Genomic DNA, 18,188 nt, shown 5'->3' with positions numbered 1-18,188 from the left:
TATCTTGGTTACCTATTGGGTACCCCTCTGAAGAATGCCAGGTCCAGAACCCACAGAGCCCAGACAGTGTCCCAGCTAGTATGTATGGGTGGAGTAGAGCAAAGGGGCCTAGATATGTCAGGAGGAAAAGAACCCAAGTGCCACCTTCTTCTTCCAACAAATCAGATACTGATTCATCTTTCAATAAAATTTTTATTTTAAATCCTTATTGGAGATGTAGGAAGAAAATGTAAAGTGCTTGGCTTTTGAATTGGAGGTTGGGTGAAAAGGGAAAGGCCCCCTTGAGTTTCTACCACTTGGAATATCCCAGTTCCTTAGAGATAAAAGAGAGTATGTTTTTTTAAAAGGACAAAAATAATCCTTGAGTTTCTCATGAGCCAGGGTGGGTAAGCAGTTCAAGGACATAATTTACAGCCATGACCATTATCACAAGGGGAAGCAGTAAAACAGAGTGAAGCATGAGTTTATTTCAAAGGAGAAAGGAGGAATAGAGAGGTGAGGCAGCAGGTGGGTCCCCTAGACTACAGCAGGATAAAAGTGGCTGCCTGCTCCTCTTCTCCAGTAAATGTCGGGCAAAGGCCTGCTCCATCTGTACAGGAAGAGATGAGGAACAGGGCTCAGTGAACACAGCAGGACAGACACTACCCCCAGGAGCTCCCTTCCCACAAAGAAGACCCCTTCTTCTTGAATACCTCTTCCCCTCTCCCCAGCAGACAGGTTATTCTGCCCCTGCTCTGAACTCACTTGCACTGTGATAAGATTCTGTGAGGTATTGTTGGGGTCAGAGCTTCTCTCCCAGAAATGCAGTGCTACCTGGAACTTGGGTAGGGGGCCCAGGCCCTGGGAGTACCTGTCCAAATCTAAAAGATAAAGGGACAAAGGTTAGAAAGACAGAGAGAGAAGACCGAGTATGATGGAACACTCCTGTAACCCCAGTGACTTGGGATGCTGAGGCAGGAAACTGCAAGTTCAAGGCTAGCCTTGGCAACTTAGTGAGACCCTGTCTCAAAATAAAATAAAAAGGGCTGGGGATGTAACTGAGTGATAGAGTACCTGTGGGTCAATCCCCAGTACCAAAAGCGGGGGGGGGGGGGAGAGGAGAGAGAGAGAGGGTCCACAGACAAGGAAGGACTATCAAAGAATCCATGTTGGAGAAATAGAGTTAGGAGTGAGCCCACATGGAGACCAAGGCCAAAGAAGGAGCTGTGGGATAGGAGGAATGCTATAAACTAAGCTGCTACTTGCCCATGTGCAAATAGGAAAGGGGGCCCGTTCCTCAAAAAGTGTTTAGAGGTAGCAGCTCAACTTGAAAAATTCTCCACTGAGAGTTTAGCATCCTCAAAGGCAGCAGCCCTGGTTGCTAACACCTTTGTTGCTTGCTCACACCCTTCCAGCACTAGGGTACCCACAGATCTGGGAACACCCATACTCTATCTCCTGTGTTCTTGACCCCATTCCTAAGGTCAGATTTAGAGTTGAATGGAGGCAACTAGAATTACAAGACTGGATGGAAGAGAGAGATAGCTTTAGAGGATAACTGGAGTGTGGCAGAGACAGGGGCAGTGCACCAGGGCATATAAGGTACACTGGCTCTCTCACACATGCAGAGTTGTATATGCCAGTGAGTATGTAGGAGATGGCCCCAAGGGTCAAAATCTCTGTGCTGACTTGTTCACTCAACTTCATATAATTACAGTATCCTTCAAAGTGATGATGTTCCCCAAAATGTGACTCTCATACTAGGCTCCACCTGAAACTAATCTTCCATGACCTTGGCTAGGGAAGGAGAGCTGCCAGGGATGAGTTTATGACTACACTGGATGTGCACAGGTTACAGTGAGGATCTGCTGGACAGGCTGGTGGCAGGACCCATCAAATCAGACCCAGGGAATATTAAGAGCTAGGGGGCAAGGCCTAAGTACCCAGCTGGTGCAGTCTTACCTCTGCAGAAATAGGTGGTCCTGAAGAGCTCTACACACTTATTGCTGGGTAGCAAATGCGGGCCTGGCCCAGGTGGGGCCTGGGGTGCATTCCAGGAGATGGGGATGGGGCAAAGGCGTTGTACAAAGAGGCCTCTGGAGTTACTGGCCACCAAGATGCCTCTCTCAATCTGGCTCAGGAGGCGCTGGATGGGCTCTGATGGATCAGGCTTGGGAAATACAACCTGTTCCATGCTGCTCCTGGAGTCTGAGAACTCAGCAACAAGGCGGCAGTCCAGGCTGTGCACCTGGGCTTTACCTACCACACGCCCACTGTAGATGAAGGTGAGCAGCAGCGAGTAGTCTGGGGACAGAAAAGCAGAGCTGCACCAGGTCCTGGAGGAGCATGCAGGCTATAGCAGCCTCTACCCCCAGGGATACACCTGGTCAACACGGGCTTTAAGAAAACGAAGTAGAGCTTCTTGCCATCTTATGTCCTCATTTTGCTAATGAGGTCCAGAAAGGGAAACCAAACAAAGGCTGGGGAACACAAAGGAGGCTCTAGGGCTAGGGCAGCAACTGCACTTTCTGAGGTGGCTAGTTAGGAGCTTCCTATTGGGTTTTCTTGTTATTCAGAAAATCAGCTAGCATATGGGTTCACCCATATCAGTGCTTACTTCATGCAATTTATAAACTTGAGGATGAGGTCTTACATTTTACAAGAAGGTCCCTGAAGACTGGGCCTCTGCTAAACCCAAAGAAATCAATGTCTCAACATGGATATCCAGGGAACAGAGCATGTAGGGTGGGGTCTGGCCAAGTACATGGAATTTTCACTGCCTAGAAACCAGTGCCTCTGTCTAAATAAGGTGGGCTCAGTTTGCTGTAACTGGTGGACTAGACATGCATGCAAAGTCAAAGGAAGCAGATCTGAGGGAAAGGGAGCAGGAAAAAGTCAGAAATGCCAAGTACCTGAGTTCAGAGGGGGGAGATGCTCCATGGATACCTGATCCTCTTGAACAGTAGCCTCAGTGGTATCCACACCTGGAAGGGAAACAGAGACACTGGTTATTCAGAGTGGAACTGGGGAGTCCAAGGGCCAGAGGATGTGGTAAGGCAGACAACACAGAGGCAGGGGAGGTAGTACCTTCCTGTGACTCAGGGCTGCTGCTTCTGCTGCTGCTGCTACTGCTACTGCTTCTACTGTCTGAGTGGCTTGCTTCCCCATTAGTCCTTACCTCCTGCAGATAAAGCATCTATCATGAGCCCATTTCTCTAGTTCCTGTACTGCTCTTAGGCCCACCCTTTACTATCATCCCCTAACTCTCCCACCTTTTACCACCACCACCCAGCTCTCACATTATTGAGGGGGTCCTGGAGATAGTTGGGACTGAGTGTGCAATTGTTCGAGGTATCCTCCTCCTCCTCCTTCTCAGAGGACACGGAACTGTGGCGTCTCTTTGATGGTGATTTCTGGGTCTCTGGCTGGGCTGTGGAATTGTTGAGAGGAAAGACAGGAAAAGAAGGTAGAGGAGAGGTCTATAGTGTGAAAGGATGGGCAGAACTGGAAAGGGAATCTGGATAGCAGCTTCCCAAAGGTAGGGACAGGGCAGACTCTGAGAGGCCAGGGGGAGAACCACCACCTTCCCAAGAGACTCGTATCTCCATCTTTCTGCTCCAGGCAGCTGATTCTAGGAAGGGTTCAACAAGGGAACACTTACCAGGGAGAGTGCCTGGTGGCAGCAGCCGATATACCTTGTAGGGTTCGGCAACATCCATACAGCCTCTCTCAGGAACTTCTTCAAATTCTGGACTCTTGTTGAGGGCACAGCGCAGGCGAGTCTTCCAGACAGCAGGGCCTCCTATGTCGCCCTCCTTGGACTTTCCCTTAAATATAGCCCAGGCCTAGTAAAGAGAGGAAGCAAAGAAGAGACAACATGTCACATATATCAGCTGTCCCTCCAACACTATTGGCTTTACAGGTGTGCAGCCTGAGCACTTGCATAGGCCCTTAACTCAGATGGGCTTGGAATGGGTTTGTGTTCTGATGTTGCCATCTTGCAATGCTTAATAAATGTTTAATGTGGGCTCTGCATTTTCCTTTTGTACTGGGCTCTGCAAATGACACAGCTGGTTCTACTCTCCAATATGCTCTTTGTCTGAAATCCAGGTAGATAAAGGTGTTCAAGGGGAAGTATGCCATGGTATACTCCATTTCTTGCTTGGGGGGGATGGTGGCTTCCAGGCCCTTCACCTTGAAGAAGGCAGCATCCTGGTCCTCCCGAAAGTCCTGCTTGCCTGCGTGCTTCCAGGGAATCCGGAACATGGTCTTATTTGTGTCATCCCAGCACACTCCTGGGAAATTCCCACTCTCCACTTGCTCTACCACCCAATTCCGGAGCTTTCGCGTAGAACGTGCCCTGCCTGTTGCCATCCTGAGAGATAAGAGGAGCAAGAAGCATCAGAACTAACACTGTGAGAGAACATCTGTTAAGATTCTGACCACTGAGGTGAGTTTCTAACAATAGCTCAGACCCATGCATCTTCTTTTGGCTCTAGACATACCTCTATATTCTCTGAGGCAAAATTATTTTGTTTCTGCTATCACTAACAATTATTATTTTTTAAAAATTCACTGGACATGGTGGCACATGTAATCTCAGCAACTTGTGAGCTGAGGCAGGAGGATTACAAATTCAAGACCAGCCACTGTAACTTAGGGAGTCCTTAAACAACTTAGCTAGATACTGCCTCAAAGTGGAAAAAAAGTGAAAAAGGTGCTCAATGGCTAAGCACCCCTGAGTTCAATTCCCCAGTACCAAGAAGAAGAAAAAAAAAAAAAGAAACAAAAAACAAACTAAGCTCTAACGTTTGGAGTTGATATTTGGAAGGAAACCACAGGTCTTAATTTCAAGACTTTTCAGATATGTATTGTTTAGGAGAGAATTCCCTTGATGTTCTGGTCAGAGGCTCTGTCTAGACTGCTAAATTTCTGCAGAAGCTATATCCTTCTGAGATGTCCATCAAACTTTTGCACCTGCCACTCTTAAAATTTATCCTATCTCTCCTTTGCCCAGGGGCCATGAGGAGGGGGGAGATAGGGGTGGAGTTTCAGCATAAGTGGGCAGGGCCAAAAAGCAAGAAAATAAACAGGGTAATCTGAGGTTGGGCCAAGAACCTTCCTCCATAGACAAATGAGTTTTTTCTATGGCCCTTGCCTACAGGGGCCTAGGGTACTGGCCCTTATCAGTTTTTCACTCAGGCCAAACCTCCTACTGACTCTCAGGCTTTTCTCTCTCTGCCTGGCAGAAGCGTCCCAGGAGCCACCAACCCCTACTAGCTCCAGATCCCAGGAAAAAAATCCATCTTGTCTGCTCTTACCTGAATTGCTGTGCCTCAGAGATCGGAGAGCCTTAACTCTGCTTGAGCCTAAGCAGTCTGATTTCTCCACCCCTCTCTACAGTCCCCACCCTCTAAGTTTCGATTTCCTCCTGGGAGGTCCTTTTCCCAGAAATCACATGGTCTGAGTTGTAGGGCAACTGGCTACCACTAGGGGGAAGCAACATCTGAGAGCCTCACTGTCAATTCCACTGTCAGCAAAGGAGGACCACTTTCTACAGGCTCAACTCCTGTCTGGCTCCTTCCTCTCTTCTTCTTCCCTCTTACACTCCTTTCTTATATCTAACCTTCTCTGTGTGATGTTGCTGCTTCCCCAGTGAGGCCATTTCCTCTGGATCGTTGTGTTGCACATCTGTGTTCCCCCATAGTGCCCTCTTGGGGACCTCAAATACCAGCAGAATTTGATGGAATGATGAAGGGAGAAAGGAACGGAAGAAGCCTAGGCTGGGTGGTTGGATGGGGAGGTCCTCACTTGCCCATCCATATGTCAATTTCTTCCTTGCCCTGGGTCCAGAGTGAATCAGATGGTAGGCTGCAGGGGGCCCTTTAAGCAAACTCTGTTCACCCCCCTTTCCCTGGTGCCCCTAGATGGTGGGGCCAGGAAGAAGGACCACCAAGAAGCTGGGGCAATAAGATGCCTCTTTATTGGTGCTGGAGCTGTTCCTGAGGGAGCTGGGCCACAAGACCCTCATCAGGACCTTTGCCCTCAGTTACTTCCTCCTTCGGGGGATACTCTGTCCCAAGGGCACTTCTTCCATCAGTTTCTGTAGAAGGAGAAAGGATAATGATAACAGAAGCCTGGAGATCAGAAACAGGATGGGACAGGAGACTTCCAGAGGGTGGTGTCAAGGGAAAGGCTGAGTGAAGGCTTTACCTGTAACAAGCGGGCTTGGTAGACAGGGGGATCTTCTCCAGCCAGTGGCTGGGGGTGCACATGCAAGTATCGCTCAGTAGCCGTCTCCAGCTCCTCGACCTCATAAAGGGTGGCTGGGTCCAATGAGTGGGCATTGATGAGACTCACAAGATATTCTTTGTAGTGTGCCCTGGGGATATGAAAGAGCAGACTATTTGTTCTTCTATTGGCTAATATTAATTGAGTGTGCCTAGCACCTTGATGAACACTGGAATCCTCAGGGAAGCTAGACTAGGCAGAGCCAACAAGTGTATGCTGCCTGCTACTACCCATCCATGCCCTTGTCTACTCTTTGTAGGATCTACTGTTCCCATTTTACTGCCTGGGCATACCCTCACCATTTCTTTCCCCATTTCCAATATCATGCTCCATGCCCTGCCTGGCACTTACTGGCAGAGGCCGGCATAGCCAGGTGGGGTTTCTTTGCCACAAGCTTCATCCCTGAGACCATTGGGAACCTCTTTCTGCTCCATCACTCGGCACCCACCTAAGGGTAAGAGAAGAAACCTTTGGTTAGGAGAAGCTCATTGACCACAAAGCCCCTGGAGAACTGGGATATGCATGCAGCATGGGAAGGAAGCTTCCAGACAGGGGACTGAAAACAGGGACTCTTGCTCCTGTGGGAGATACTCAGAGACGCCATCAGCAGCGTACAGAGGCAGGGACCTTGCTCTTCCTACTTTTATCCAAGCTGACTTTTGGCCCATGAAACAGCTCTCTTGGTCGTTATTTAGCTCCAGCATAACCAGTTAACTTATTCTGAGGAGATCTTACCTCTATCTAGATGATGAGAAGTAAGGCAGGTTAGAATCTTATGTAACATTTTTCTGTTGCCCCCAAGGAACCCAAAACAGTGCCCTTCAGCTAGCGGGCCTCATTATTCATGGAGTTAATTAATGAATCATTATCATTTATGAATCATTACCATTTGAGAATGTGAGAAAAAACTCAGCATTAAGGACCACTGCTTTAATGATCTTTTACATAAAATAGCTTAGTTGCATGGAGGGTATTATTACTCTCATTTTACAGAGGAAGAAACAAGATATGAGGGGGTTAATTAACTTGTCAAAAGGCACTCAAGTGATTCCAGACACAAGACTCCCCACTTTACCTACCGCATGGTAGGAGCCAACTCACTACCTTCCCTTCTCAGAGACTGTACTGATACTCACCCCCAGGGACTGTCCGGGCCCCAGCTGGAGGCTCTGTATTAAACATGACGTTATTGTCCTGAGGAAGGGCAAAGACAGATAGGCATTATGTCCCCTGATGCCAGTCACTGTTGCATCTCCTAGCATACATACAGCCTTTTCCATTTTGCCCACCCTGGACTCTGTCTCCTCTTCCTGGATAACTTGCAAACTCAGCAAGGCTGGGGACCTCTGACCTGAAGCAGTTTCTGAAGACGGACAGCAGTCCAATCCCGAAGGTAGAAGAGACAGTCTCGCGGGTGGTGGCCATGCAGGGACTTTTTCACCCTACAGTTAGGGTCTGGACATTTCTGGTGGAAACCCAGATGGGAGAGGGGTAGTTGGAGACTGCTGGAGTCCTAGACTCTCAAGAACCCCTATGTGAGAGGTAAGGGGGTGAGGGGAGATAGAGACACTGGAGGGTCTGGAGCAAGCAAAGGGGAAAGAGGAGAGAGAAGTACTTTACATCTCACTGAACTCCTCTTCACCTGGGTCACTCCTCAATGGCCTCTGTCCCTCAAACCAATGGCAGCCCCCCACCCTTCACCCTTCTCTTCCTTCCCCATTCTCTGAACTCACATTCTTGGCATAAAAGGCATTGTAGCAGCCACTGCAGAACTGGTGGCGGCACTGAGTACAGTGAAAGTGCATGCAACCTCCTCTGGCCAGTGCGTATGAGAACTTGCATTTGGGGCAGTCTGTAAGGGACACTAGATTAGGGCTGGAGCTGCCACTGCAACTCAAGGCCCTCAAGAAGAGAGCTACTGCCAATGACAGACTATTGAGTAGACAGGTCCAGAGAGGCAGCCTTACCAATGCCATTTTCCTGAAGATACATTGCCAGGCCCTGGGCCTGGTATTCTGGGTCATTTGTGCGTTTCCAGTTCTGGAAATCCTCACAGCTCCGCCCTCGGTGCTGCTCTTCCCACTGGCAGAAGGAAAGTAGGTTTTGCATGGAAGTTCTATCTAATGCCCTGCCTTTCTTGCTGGTTTCCCCACTTATATCCATCCAGTGGTACCTAGCATAGTTTATGTTGCTGCCATCTATCATTTGTTCAATTCCTAAAATTGAGGAGCCATCTTGGTTTCCTCACTTTTCCCCACCACTTCAAATTCATTCATAACTCTTATTGTTTTCACCATCCAAACCTATCTCAACCCTGTCCCTTTTCTTCATCTTTACTGCTACTGCTACCATCTTACGCCAAGCCATCATTAGATATTGGCCTCAATCGCTTGCTTGAATTATTAGTCTCTCTGATACTACTTCTACTCCCCAGTAGCCTATTCTTCACACTGTAGCCAAAAGACCTTTCTTTTTTTTTTTTTTAATTTTTTTTTTTTAAAGAGAGAGTGAGAGAGGAGAGAGAGAGAGAGAGAGAGAGAATTTTTAATATTTATTTTTTTAGTTCTCGGCGGACACAACATCTTTGTTGGTATGTGGTGCTGAGGATCGAACCTGGGCCACACGCATGCCAGGCGAGCGCGCTACCGCTTGAGCCACATCCCCAGCCCAAAAGACCTTTCAAAGTATAAGTCAGGAAGCATATTAGTAGTGTGCTAGTTCTGAAGTCGGGTGGTAGGGTTTGGGATATTCATTTTATTATCAGCTTTCATAAAAGAGATGCAAGTTTTTAAGTATCATGCTTTACATTTTTATTTTTTTTTTCATGGTACTGGGAATTGAACCCAGGGGTGCTCTACCACTGAGCTATTCTCCTAGTCCTTTTTATTTTGAGATAGGTCTCACTAAGTTGCCCAGGCTGGCCTTGAACTTGAAATCCTTCTGTCTCAGCCTCCCATGTAGCTGGGATTATACACATGAACCACCACACTGGGCTCAAACACTGAACTTCTTAAAAGATAAATAAGAGCGTCACCCCTTGCCTAGTCTCAGAATAAAAGGCAAATATCGGGGCTGGGGATGTGGCTCAAGCGGTAGTGCGCTCGCCTGGCATGCGTGCGGCCCGGGTTCGATCCTCAGCACCACATACAAACAAAGATGTGTTCGCCCAAAACTAAAAAATAAATATTAAAAAAAAAAAGAGCATAGGTTATTTAAAAAAAATAATAAATAAAAAAAAAAATAAAAGGCAAATATCTGCCTCACTTGACCTCAAGGGCTATCCTGATCTGGCAGCTACCTTTTCTCCAACTACCTCCCAGTTTCACCCTTGCTCTCAAGATTCCAGCCATACAACTCTTTTTCTAACTCTGGCCATTCCCTGGGTTGTTTCTTCTCCCCAAATATTTTCTGCATGGCTTAACTTTCAGGCCTGAGCTTAAACTAAACCATTTTGGAGAAGACTTCTCTGTCTTCATTAGGTCCATGCTCTCATTCCTGTCAGATTCCTACTTGTTTTCTGCATAGAACTTATGCCTATGTATAATTATTTCCTCCTCTCCCTTGATTTTCTTCCCTACTTCCTCCTTTCCTTCCTCCTCCCTTTTTCTCCCCACCCCTACCATCTTCCTTTTCTCCTTGTGCCTGGCTTCCTACCTCTTATAGCTCAGAGCTTATGTCTATTCTGCCTTCCAAAATACTCCATGAGTCTAATGCAGTACTTAGCAATAGTTTAGCAAATATTTGTGAAAGAATGCACATGACTCACCTGGCGCTTGCAGCGCACACAGAAGGTCTGGTGACACTGGGGACATGTTGCCTCCAACTGTTCACGCTCATATATGAAACCAAAGGAACACTGAGTGCAAGAGCATAAAGTTATTTGAGGACCAAGCTGGCATCATCCCCTGTTCCTCCACAGTCAGTTGTTATGGGCAGGGCACTTACCTGGGCACACCACAAGAACTTGGGGTCCCGCATCAGCACACCTTCAGTTAGCTTCTTATGGAACAGTGCATAGGCATCTGGCTCTAAGCTCTCCCGAAGCTGGGGACAGGATGCAGAGGCAGTGGGTAGATAGGAATCCTATTTGATGCATAGGCACCTGAACATTAGGGGCTGTAGTACCTGGATGTCAAGGGTAGAGAAGTAGCTGAGCAACTGTGTGTCATCCGTAAGGTCAGGGCGGCCACAGGCAGGACACACCATATCTGTGATATGCTTTTCCTTCACGGCAATGGTGAAGTGTTGGCGGAAGCAGTCAGGACAGATGGTGCATTCACAGGAAATCAAAGCCTGCATCTAGAGAGAGATGGAAGAAGAAAGGGAGGGAGTAAGAAGCTATACCCAAGGAAGGGACAGTTGCCAGATGTCCACTGAGAAACCAGGGTCTAATTAACTGGGCAGGGATAGCATCTCCAAATGCCAACATGTGCCAGGTAGGCAACTCAATAACCCAAATGTCTGAGGACAGCTGAGTGGAGGAAAATAGGCAATGGCAAAAGTAAATGGAATAATTTCTCTGAAGGCATTCATTCAATTAAAAGCAAACATACAAAAAAACCTTAAAATGACAACACTACAGAGATGAAGAACAGACTAGTGGTTGCTGGGAGACTGAAGGCTGACTACAGGGGGTAGTAAAAGACAATTCCTTTGAGGCAACTATCAATCTGTATCTTCATTTACTTATTTACTTTATAATTTTTATAGCACTGGGGAGAGAATCTAGGAGTGTTCTGTCTCTGAGGTATATCCCCAGCCCTTCTTAACAAAGGGTCTTGCTGAATTGCACAAGCTGGTCTTAACCTCCTGAGTAGCTGGGATTATAAGCATGCACCTCTGTGCTGGCTCAGCAGTCTGTATTTTGATTACAGTGGTAGTTATATGAATTTAAACATGCAGCTTATACAAAACTGCAAAGAACTACACACATTCAAGCAAATAATGAACAATTAGAATGTTGTCAGTATATATTTCTTTTCGTTCTTTCTTTTTTTTTTTTTCAGACCTGAGGATAAACCTAGGCGCTCTACCACTGAGCTACATCTCCAGTCCTTTTAATTTTTGAGATAGGATCTCACAAAATTATGAAGCTAGCCTTGAACTTGGAATCCTCCTGCTTCCCAAGTAGGATTATAGGTATGCACCAGACCTGTTTTTTTAAAAAATATATTTCTTTTTGGTTGTAGATGAACACAATACCTTTATTTTATTTATGTGGTGCTGAGGTTTGAACCCAGTGCCTCACATATGCTAGGCAAGCACTCTACCACTGAGCCACAGCCTCAACCCTAAGACCTGGCTTATTTCTTGGTCTTGATAATGCACTATAATTATATGTCAGTATTAGAAGGTGGGTGAAGGGCTGGGGATATGGCTCAAGCGGTAGCCCACTTGTCTGGCATGTGCATGGCCCGGGTTCGATCCTCAGCACCACATACAAACAAAGATGTTGTGTCCGCTGAAAAAACTAAAAACTAAAAACAAAAAAAAAAAGGGTGGGTGAAGAGTCCATAGAACTCTGTACTATTTTTGCAACTTTCTGTGACTCTACTACTATTTTCAAGTAAAAAATAAAAGCAAAACACAGAGCAAGACTAAACTAGACCATCCTGGCCCAAGAACTGCCATTCTGACCTAGTTTAAGAAGTGGTTCAGGAGATAAGGGCCTGTTTCTACCAGATGGATTTTCTGTGGGGGAGGGGTACTGGAGATTGAACTCAGGAGTGCTTTTTGTTTTCTGAGACAGGATCTTGCTAAATTGCTTAGAACCTCACAAGGCTAGCCTCGGAACTTGTGATCTTCCTGCCTCAGCTCTAAGTTGCTGGGAATATAGGTATCCGCCCAATACCAACTGGATATATTTGTTTTTTTTGGTATTAGGTACTGAACCCAGGGGTACTTAATCACTGAGCCACATCCACAGCCCCCCCCTCCTTTTTTTTCTAAATCTTGAGACAAAGTTTCACTATAATTGCCAAGCCGGTCTCAAACTTGTGATCCTTCTGCCTCAGCCTCCCAAGTCAAAATATACAGCTGGTGCTAACTGTATATTTTCAAGTAAAAAATAAAAGCAAAACACAGAGCAAGACTAAACTAGACCATACTGGCCCAAGAACTGCCATTCTGACTAATTTAAGAAGTGGCTCTGACATTACAGAATTCTTGGAGCAGTAGTACATCTGTAACCCCAGCTACTTTGGGAACCAGGCAGGAAGATCCCAAGTTCAAGGCCAGCCTAGGCAACTTAGACCCTGTCTCAAAATGAAGAAAACAAAACAAGACCAAAACAATTACTGTGGGCTGGGGTTGAGGCTCAACCGTACAGTGCTCGCCTAGCACGTGTGAAGCCCTGGATTCAATCCTCAGCACCACATAAAAATACATGAATAAAGGTATTGTGTTCAAGTACAACTAAAAAATAAATATAAAAAATTATTGTATTATTGTTAGTTCTTTTTTTTTTTAGAGGAGAGAGAGAGATAGAGAGAGAGAGAGAGAGAGAGAGAGAGAATTTTTTTTTAATATCTATTTTTTAGTTCTCGGCGGACTCAACATCTTTGTTGGTATATGGTGCTGAGGATCGAATCCGGGCCGCACGCATGCCAGGCAAGTGCGCTACCGCTTGAGCCACATCCCCAGCCCCTATTGTTAGTTCTTTTCAGTGTGGCATGATATTGTGGATGTGTTTTCCAGATTTTTACCTTTTAGATACATACACTGAAAGATTTACAGATAAACTATATGACACCTGAGATTTGCTTCAAAAGTAATCACATGTACAAAGATGAAATACAAATTGGGCATACACTGATAATTGCTGAAGCTTGGTGATAAGTACACTGAGGTTGGAGGGGTTGTGGAGAAAGGGAATTCACTAACAATTTTCTCTACTTTTTTATGGTGGTTTCCTTTTTTTTTTTTTTAATGTGGTACTGGGAATTAAACCCAGGGGTGCTCTACCACTGAGTTACATTCCTAATCTTTTTTTTTTTTAAGTTGTATAATTGCTAAAGTTTGGATCCTAAGTGCTCCCCAAAGGTCCATTTGGTAAAGGCTTGCTCTCCAGGTGGGCACTACTTGGAGAGGGTGATGTGTTCAGGAGGTGGGGCCTAATGGGAGGTCCTTAGGTAATAGAGGAGGTGTGCCCTTGTGGGGATCCTGGTCTCTTCTTTTTCAGCTTTCCTGTGAGGTGTTTTTGCTCTACTACATGTTCCTTCCATGTTGTGCCACCATAGGCAAAAGCAACAGACCAACCAATCATAGGCTGAAACCTCTAAAACTGTGAGCCAAAATAAACCTTTTTAAAAGCTGATTATCTTTGGCTTTTGTTATAGTACTAGAAAGCTGACAAATATAATATCTGAAAATTGCCATAATAGAACATCTAAAGAAATGAAGAAGGCAGGGCTGGGGTTGTGGTTCAGTGGTAGAGTGCTTGCCTAGCACACGTGAGGCACTGGTTCGATCCTCAGCACCACATAAAAATGAATAAAGATATTAGGTCCACCTACAACTGAAAAACAAATATTAAAAAAAGAAAGAAAGAAAGAAAGGGAAAAGGCAGCCTGTTCCTGTGCTCCCCTTCTCAGAAGCCTTCAGAAGTATCTGGACAACTATAGAAAATAAGAGAGGATCAGATAGGAATGAGGTGGGGGTCCCAAAAGGAATAGTGCCATTCTAAGGCCAGATATAGTGGGGAGTGGCTTACTCTGTTGCGGGGCAGAGTCCAACCACACACAGCACATTCCTGGGCAAGCAAACGCCGCAGGAAGGCCCGGTCCTGGCTTTGTCTCACAGCCTCTACCACATCCAACAATTCATAGTTCCTGGGTGTCTCCTGCAGCAGTGAAAGTGCCAGCTCTGCTCGGCCCCAGCTGGGGAGTGTGTAGACTGCCAAAAGCCGTCTGACAAGGCTCTGTAATGTGATTCAGATGGAGAAGACAGAAGTGGTAGTAAGATCCCAGGAGATCCTCTCCCTCAGTCTTCCCACTTGCATCTCTAGGTGGGCTCTTGGGCTCCTCATCTACCCCAGCACCTGCTTGTCTGGCCCATCCCAGGACGGAGTGAGCTCAGGGCCACTGTCCCAGAGGCGCTGGTGGAAAGGCTCTAGGCGCTGGCGTTGTAGCTCAGTTAAGGCTCGTGCCACGTCACCCCCATGCTGGAACAATGCCTGAAGAGACCCGTCCTCAGGCCCAAAGCCCAGCGACCGGAGCTCTTGCACCTACAAATTGGGAGGAGGGAAAGGAAGTAAAAAGGGAAAAATAAGGGAGAATGTGAGAGACTCTGGAACCCCAACCCCAAAGCTGGTACCTTTCTCCTTCGGGTTCTCACACACTCTTCCACAGCTTCATCAAGATTGCCATGACGATCCAGCCAGGCTTTCCGAGCTTCCTGGCAGGAAAAGGCACCCAGTCCTGGGTCCTGCTGTCCAGCCATCTCAGCCACCATCTCCAGCACGTAGGGAAGCTCTGAGCGCAACCACTGTAGGGGTACCTCAGTTCCTGAATATTGCAAAGCTGAGAAGATCTCCTCTGGGCAGGCCCCTGCAGCTTCTCCTTCCTTATGGGATAGTCACACGCAGACAGAAGACCCATCAGCAGGGGCACTCTCACCCTCATTAAAGATGCTGACAGTGGCTCAGACATGCCAGTCACATGACTACCGCACACTATAGTAACTGCCATGTAGGAAGTATTCAATAAGAGACAGATGCTGCTAACAATGACAAGTTTTATAAGAACTCCTATTATAAGTTACAGCATCTTCCTTGCCCCGCCAGTTCAGTCCCACTTCATCCCAGGCCCAGTCCTTACCCGGATCATGATCACTAGCTGGAGACCTTCTTCTCGCATCTTGTCTTGGCGCTGTTTCTCAGGGTTTCCACAGGAACTGGGCAAGGGGGCACTGAGATATCGTGGAGGCCCAGGCTTTGGGAGTTCTTTTTTCAAAGAGCTGGCATGGGGCTGGGGGGCATGTTGTTCAGGGATGGGGCTGCTGGTCCGGTTGCACATAGCACACACCCAGCCAGGGCCCGAGTTGCAGAAGGTACAGTGAATACAGTACCAGACTTGAGTCTGGACAGAGGACAGCAAAGAATCCCCCTGCTGGGAAGGTAGAGAAAATTATCCTATTAACTGGATGGCTGAGGTTCATGATGTAATTAGAGGGAGCTGGGGGGGAACTGAAGGAAACAGGGAATAGGAAAGTAGAGAATGATTTAAGGTAAGAAGTACAAATAAAAAAGGCCAGGAAGAGGTTACCTGAAGGGGCTGCAGACAAATTCCAGCATCATGGGAATCTACCACCAAGCTGGGAGGTTGGGCCAGCCGAGGTCGCTCACATATGGCACATAGTACAGCTGCCGCCTCATTCTCAAAGGTACAGCTCTGGCAGGCCCATTGACCTCGTGAAAGCTCAGGTTCTAGGCCTCCAGTTCCTTGGGGATCCTCAATCCCCAACCCCAATACCTTACAGCCTCTGGGCCGATCACAGGCCACACAGAGCACTGTCCAAGGCTCATTTAGCATGGCACAAGCAACACAGTGCCAAGGAAGACAGGCATTTGCAGGATCAGGTGAAGAAAGAAAGTTGTCTCCTAGGGCTAACAGGGAGGTTGAATGTGGCTGTGGTTGGGCTGAGGCAGATAAGCTGTAATAGAAAAGTAGATATGATCTGCTGAGGTAGAACCTGGTACCTGGGTCCCTCGCCCCTGGGCACCTTCTTTGCACATGCTATTCTCTATCTCTTGAACATTTAAATGATACTCTATAGCCCATTTCTCCCAGATAAATATCTTCAACATAGGGCCTGACTTATAGTAGGTAATTAAAACACTGCCAACTGATTGAGCTTATCCTTTAGATCTGTATACCATAATAATGTATCTTACTGTGACTGCCACTTGCTTGATATAGATGTTTATAATCTCCCTGAGAGCTGTGATTAGTTGCTTATCCTTTATTAACAGTCTTTAATACAGAACCTTGCACACAATAGATAAACAAATAATTTTAAATTTTCTTAATTTCACTCCCACCAAGAAGAGAAAGCCTCTCACCTGGGGCTCAGGTGGGTGGCCTGGAGGGCCCCAGGCAGGGTCTGGCGGAGGTGATGAGCACGTGATGGGTGTCCATGGAACAGGCGGTCACAGGCTGGGCATGAGGCCTGCTTACAGGCTGGACAGTGCAGTGTGCCTGGGGCAGAACCACAGAGAAAGCAGGGTCCAGGAGTGGAGTCTAGAAAATAGGAGCCAAAGAACAAAACATTGTTTATTAAAAAAGATCAGGGTATATCTGAGTCTACTATGGATGAAGGCAAATCATAAGACTACTTTTTAGCACATCTGGACCCAATGAAATAATTTTAATCGCTTTACAAAACAACAAGAGCAACAACAAAGATAACAGAAAAGGTAGAAGGAAGTATCCCCAAATTTCCATCAAAATAGTTACTGTCCCTCCAAAGGACCAATAATACCTGGGGCAGAGGATATGGTAAGGTGGCTAGGAGCAATCTCTCTCAGTAGGGGGTCAAACTCTGAAAGTTGCAGGATCTGAGGAAGAATAAGCACAGAATGGGCAAGGGTTTAGGGACTCAGAGTACCACAATTCCTTGTTACCTTTGTTCGACAGCACCCTTCCTGCCTTCCTTACATCATCTTCCACTTTGTCTTTTAGCAGCTGCTCCAGGGCCTTCTGTCTTGGATGGGTATTCTGTAAACAAGATAAAAGGGTTCCCACCTAGAGCTCTAGATAGAACAAGACTCTCTTAAGACCTGGTTCCCTAACGTTCACAGAAAGAACCGACCCGGGAGCTCCCAAACTGTTGTGGGGACAAGACCCATGGTTCAGCAGCACAGGATCCTCAAACTGACTTTAGTTAGGCTGGACTTACCAGCCTGGTACTTAAGGTCTCAGAACTAGAGGAACATCTCACCTGCAACAGCAGGCTGAGTTCTGTCCGAAGCAGCAGTACTTCCAGTGTGACTGTAGCAACCTGATGCTCATCTGGCTCCTCTTGACCTTCTGGGAAGCTCAATCCATCTGGACGTTCCTCTGTATAGCCATACAATCGCAGCACATCCCGGCCCCCCTGCCATACATTCATAATCAGTCACTGCCCTGAAGGCCCTGTTGGCAATAGAACTGGACCACTCCTCATTCAGACTCAGGCCCTTTCTAGCCAACCCGCAGCCCAGATCTAGTCCCCTTCTCCCATAAGGTCCAAGGGTCTCACCTGCACAGCATCTACCGTGCTGCGAAAGACAGGGTTATTAAACTTGACCCCACGCCAGTACCGCGGCCGCTGAGGGCTGAGGAGGTTGCGGCCATATTTCTCCAGGATATTCAGGGCCGTGGACAGAGTATTGAGGTAGATTCGGGGCTGGGAGCAGAGAGCAGACCTGTGAGCCTAGCTCTGGCCTCAGGACCTATGTCCTCCTCCCGAGCTGGGTTGGGAGAGCCTGGTCTCACCTCCCCACGGGCGTTGCAGCGGACCAGGCGTGTGGCGTCCAGCTGCAGGTAGCGGGCGGCTGGCGGTAGGGAGGTGACCAGTAGTGGCCGAAGCTGCTCCTGGGAAAATGTCTGTCCACAATCACTCCTCAGGGCGCTCACCAGCTCCTTGCGGGCAGCCAGGAAGGCTTGCTCCTCCTCCCCGGGCATCCCGAGATAGGAGTCGGCCCCAGCCTCGCCGCCCGCCAGGACCCGGAGCAGTGTGCGCGAGGCCGGAGAGCCACCCCTCGCGCCTGACGTCGGACTCTGCGGCCCGACTAGCTCCCCGCAGCCTCCGGGTATCACTCAAGGCTCGGTCACTCTCGGGTCTCCGGCCCAGGGCCAGGGGAGGTCTGGAACAGGAAGTACTGGGGAAGAGGGCGGGACTGCCACCCCTTTCGGAGGAAGAGGAGGGATTTAGTAAGG

General features: G+C 47.6%; 2 protein-coding genes across 2 annotated transcripts; both read right to left on the bottom strand.

Moving 5' to 3' along the window:
• Positions 1-447: 447 nt before the first annotated feature.
• Irf9 (interferon regulatory factor 9) lies at positions 448-5,406 on the bottom strand. The gene is given in 10 exon segments (XM_026406047.2): positions 448-556; positions 559-589; positions 745-860; positions 1,942-2,283; positions 2,892-2,963; positions 3,067-3,160; positions 3,279-3,409; positions 3,641-3,824; positions 4,174-4,354; positions 5,301-5,406. Coding segments are annotated over 9 exon segments (1,185 nt in total). The 5' UTR covers position 4,354; positions 5,301-5,406; the 3' UTR covers positions 448-521.
• Positions 5,407-5,794: 388 nt separating this feature from the next.
• On the bottom strand, positions 5,795-18,138 carry Rnf31 (ring finger protein 31). The gene is made up of 21 exons (XM_026406046.2): positions 17,745-18,138; positions 17,509-17,655; positions 17,209-17,364; positions 16,926-16,985; positions 16,750-16,825; positions 16,331-16,508; positions 15,534-15,921; positions 15,087-15,377; positions 14,584-14,832; positions 14,309-14,494; positions 13,982-14,188; positions 10,396-10,569; positions 10,216-10,314; positions 10,037-10,126; positions 8,238-8,352; positions 8,004-8,122; positions 7,622-7,735; positions 7,407-7,464; positions 6,622-6,718; positions 6,193-6,361; positions 5,795-6,082 (listed from the first exon to the last, which is right to left on the bottom strand). The coding sequence occupies exons 1-21, from the start codon at positions 17,931-17,933 to the stop codon at positions 6,029-6,031; spliced, it is 3,216 nt and encodes a 1,071-aa protein (XP_026261831.2). The 5' UTR covers positions 17,934-18,138; the 3' UTR covers positions 5,795-6,028.
• Between the last annotated feature and the right edge of the window lie 50 nt (positions 18,139-18,188).

This window comes from Urocitellus parryii, chromosome 6 (assembly GCF_045843805.1).
Source record: "Urocitellus parryii isolate mUroPar1 chromosome 6, mUroPar1.hap1, whole genome shotgun sequence".
NCBI classification, from domain to species: domain Eukaryota; kingdom Metazoa; phylum Chordata; class Mammalia; order Rodentia; family Sciuridae; genus Urocitellus; species Urocitellus parryii.
This window is presented reverse-complemented; position numbering and strand designations above follow the sequence as displayed.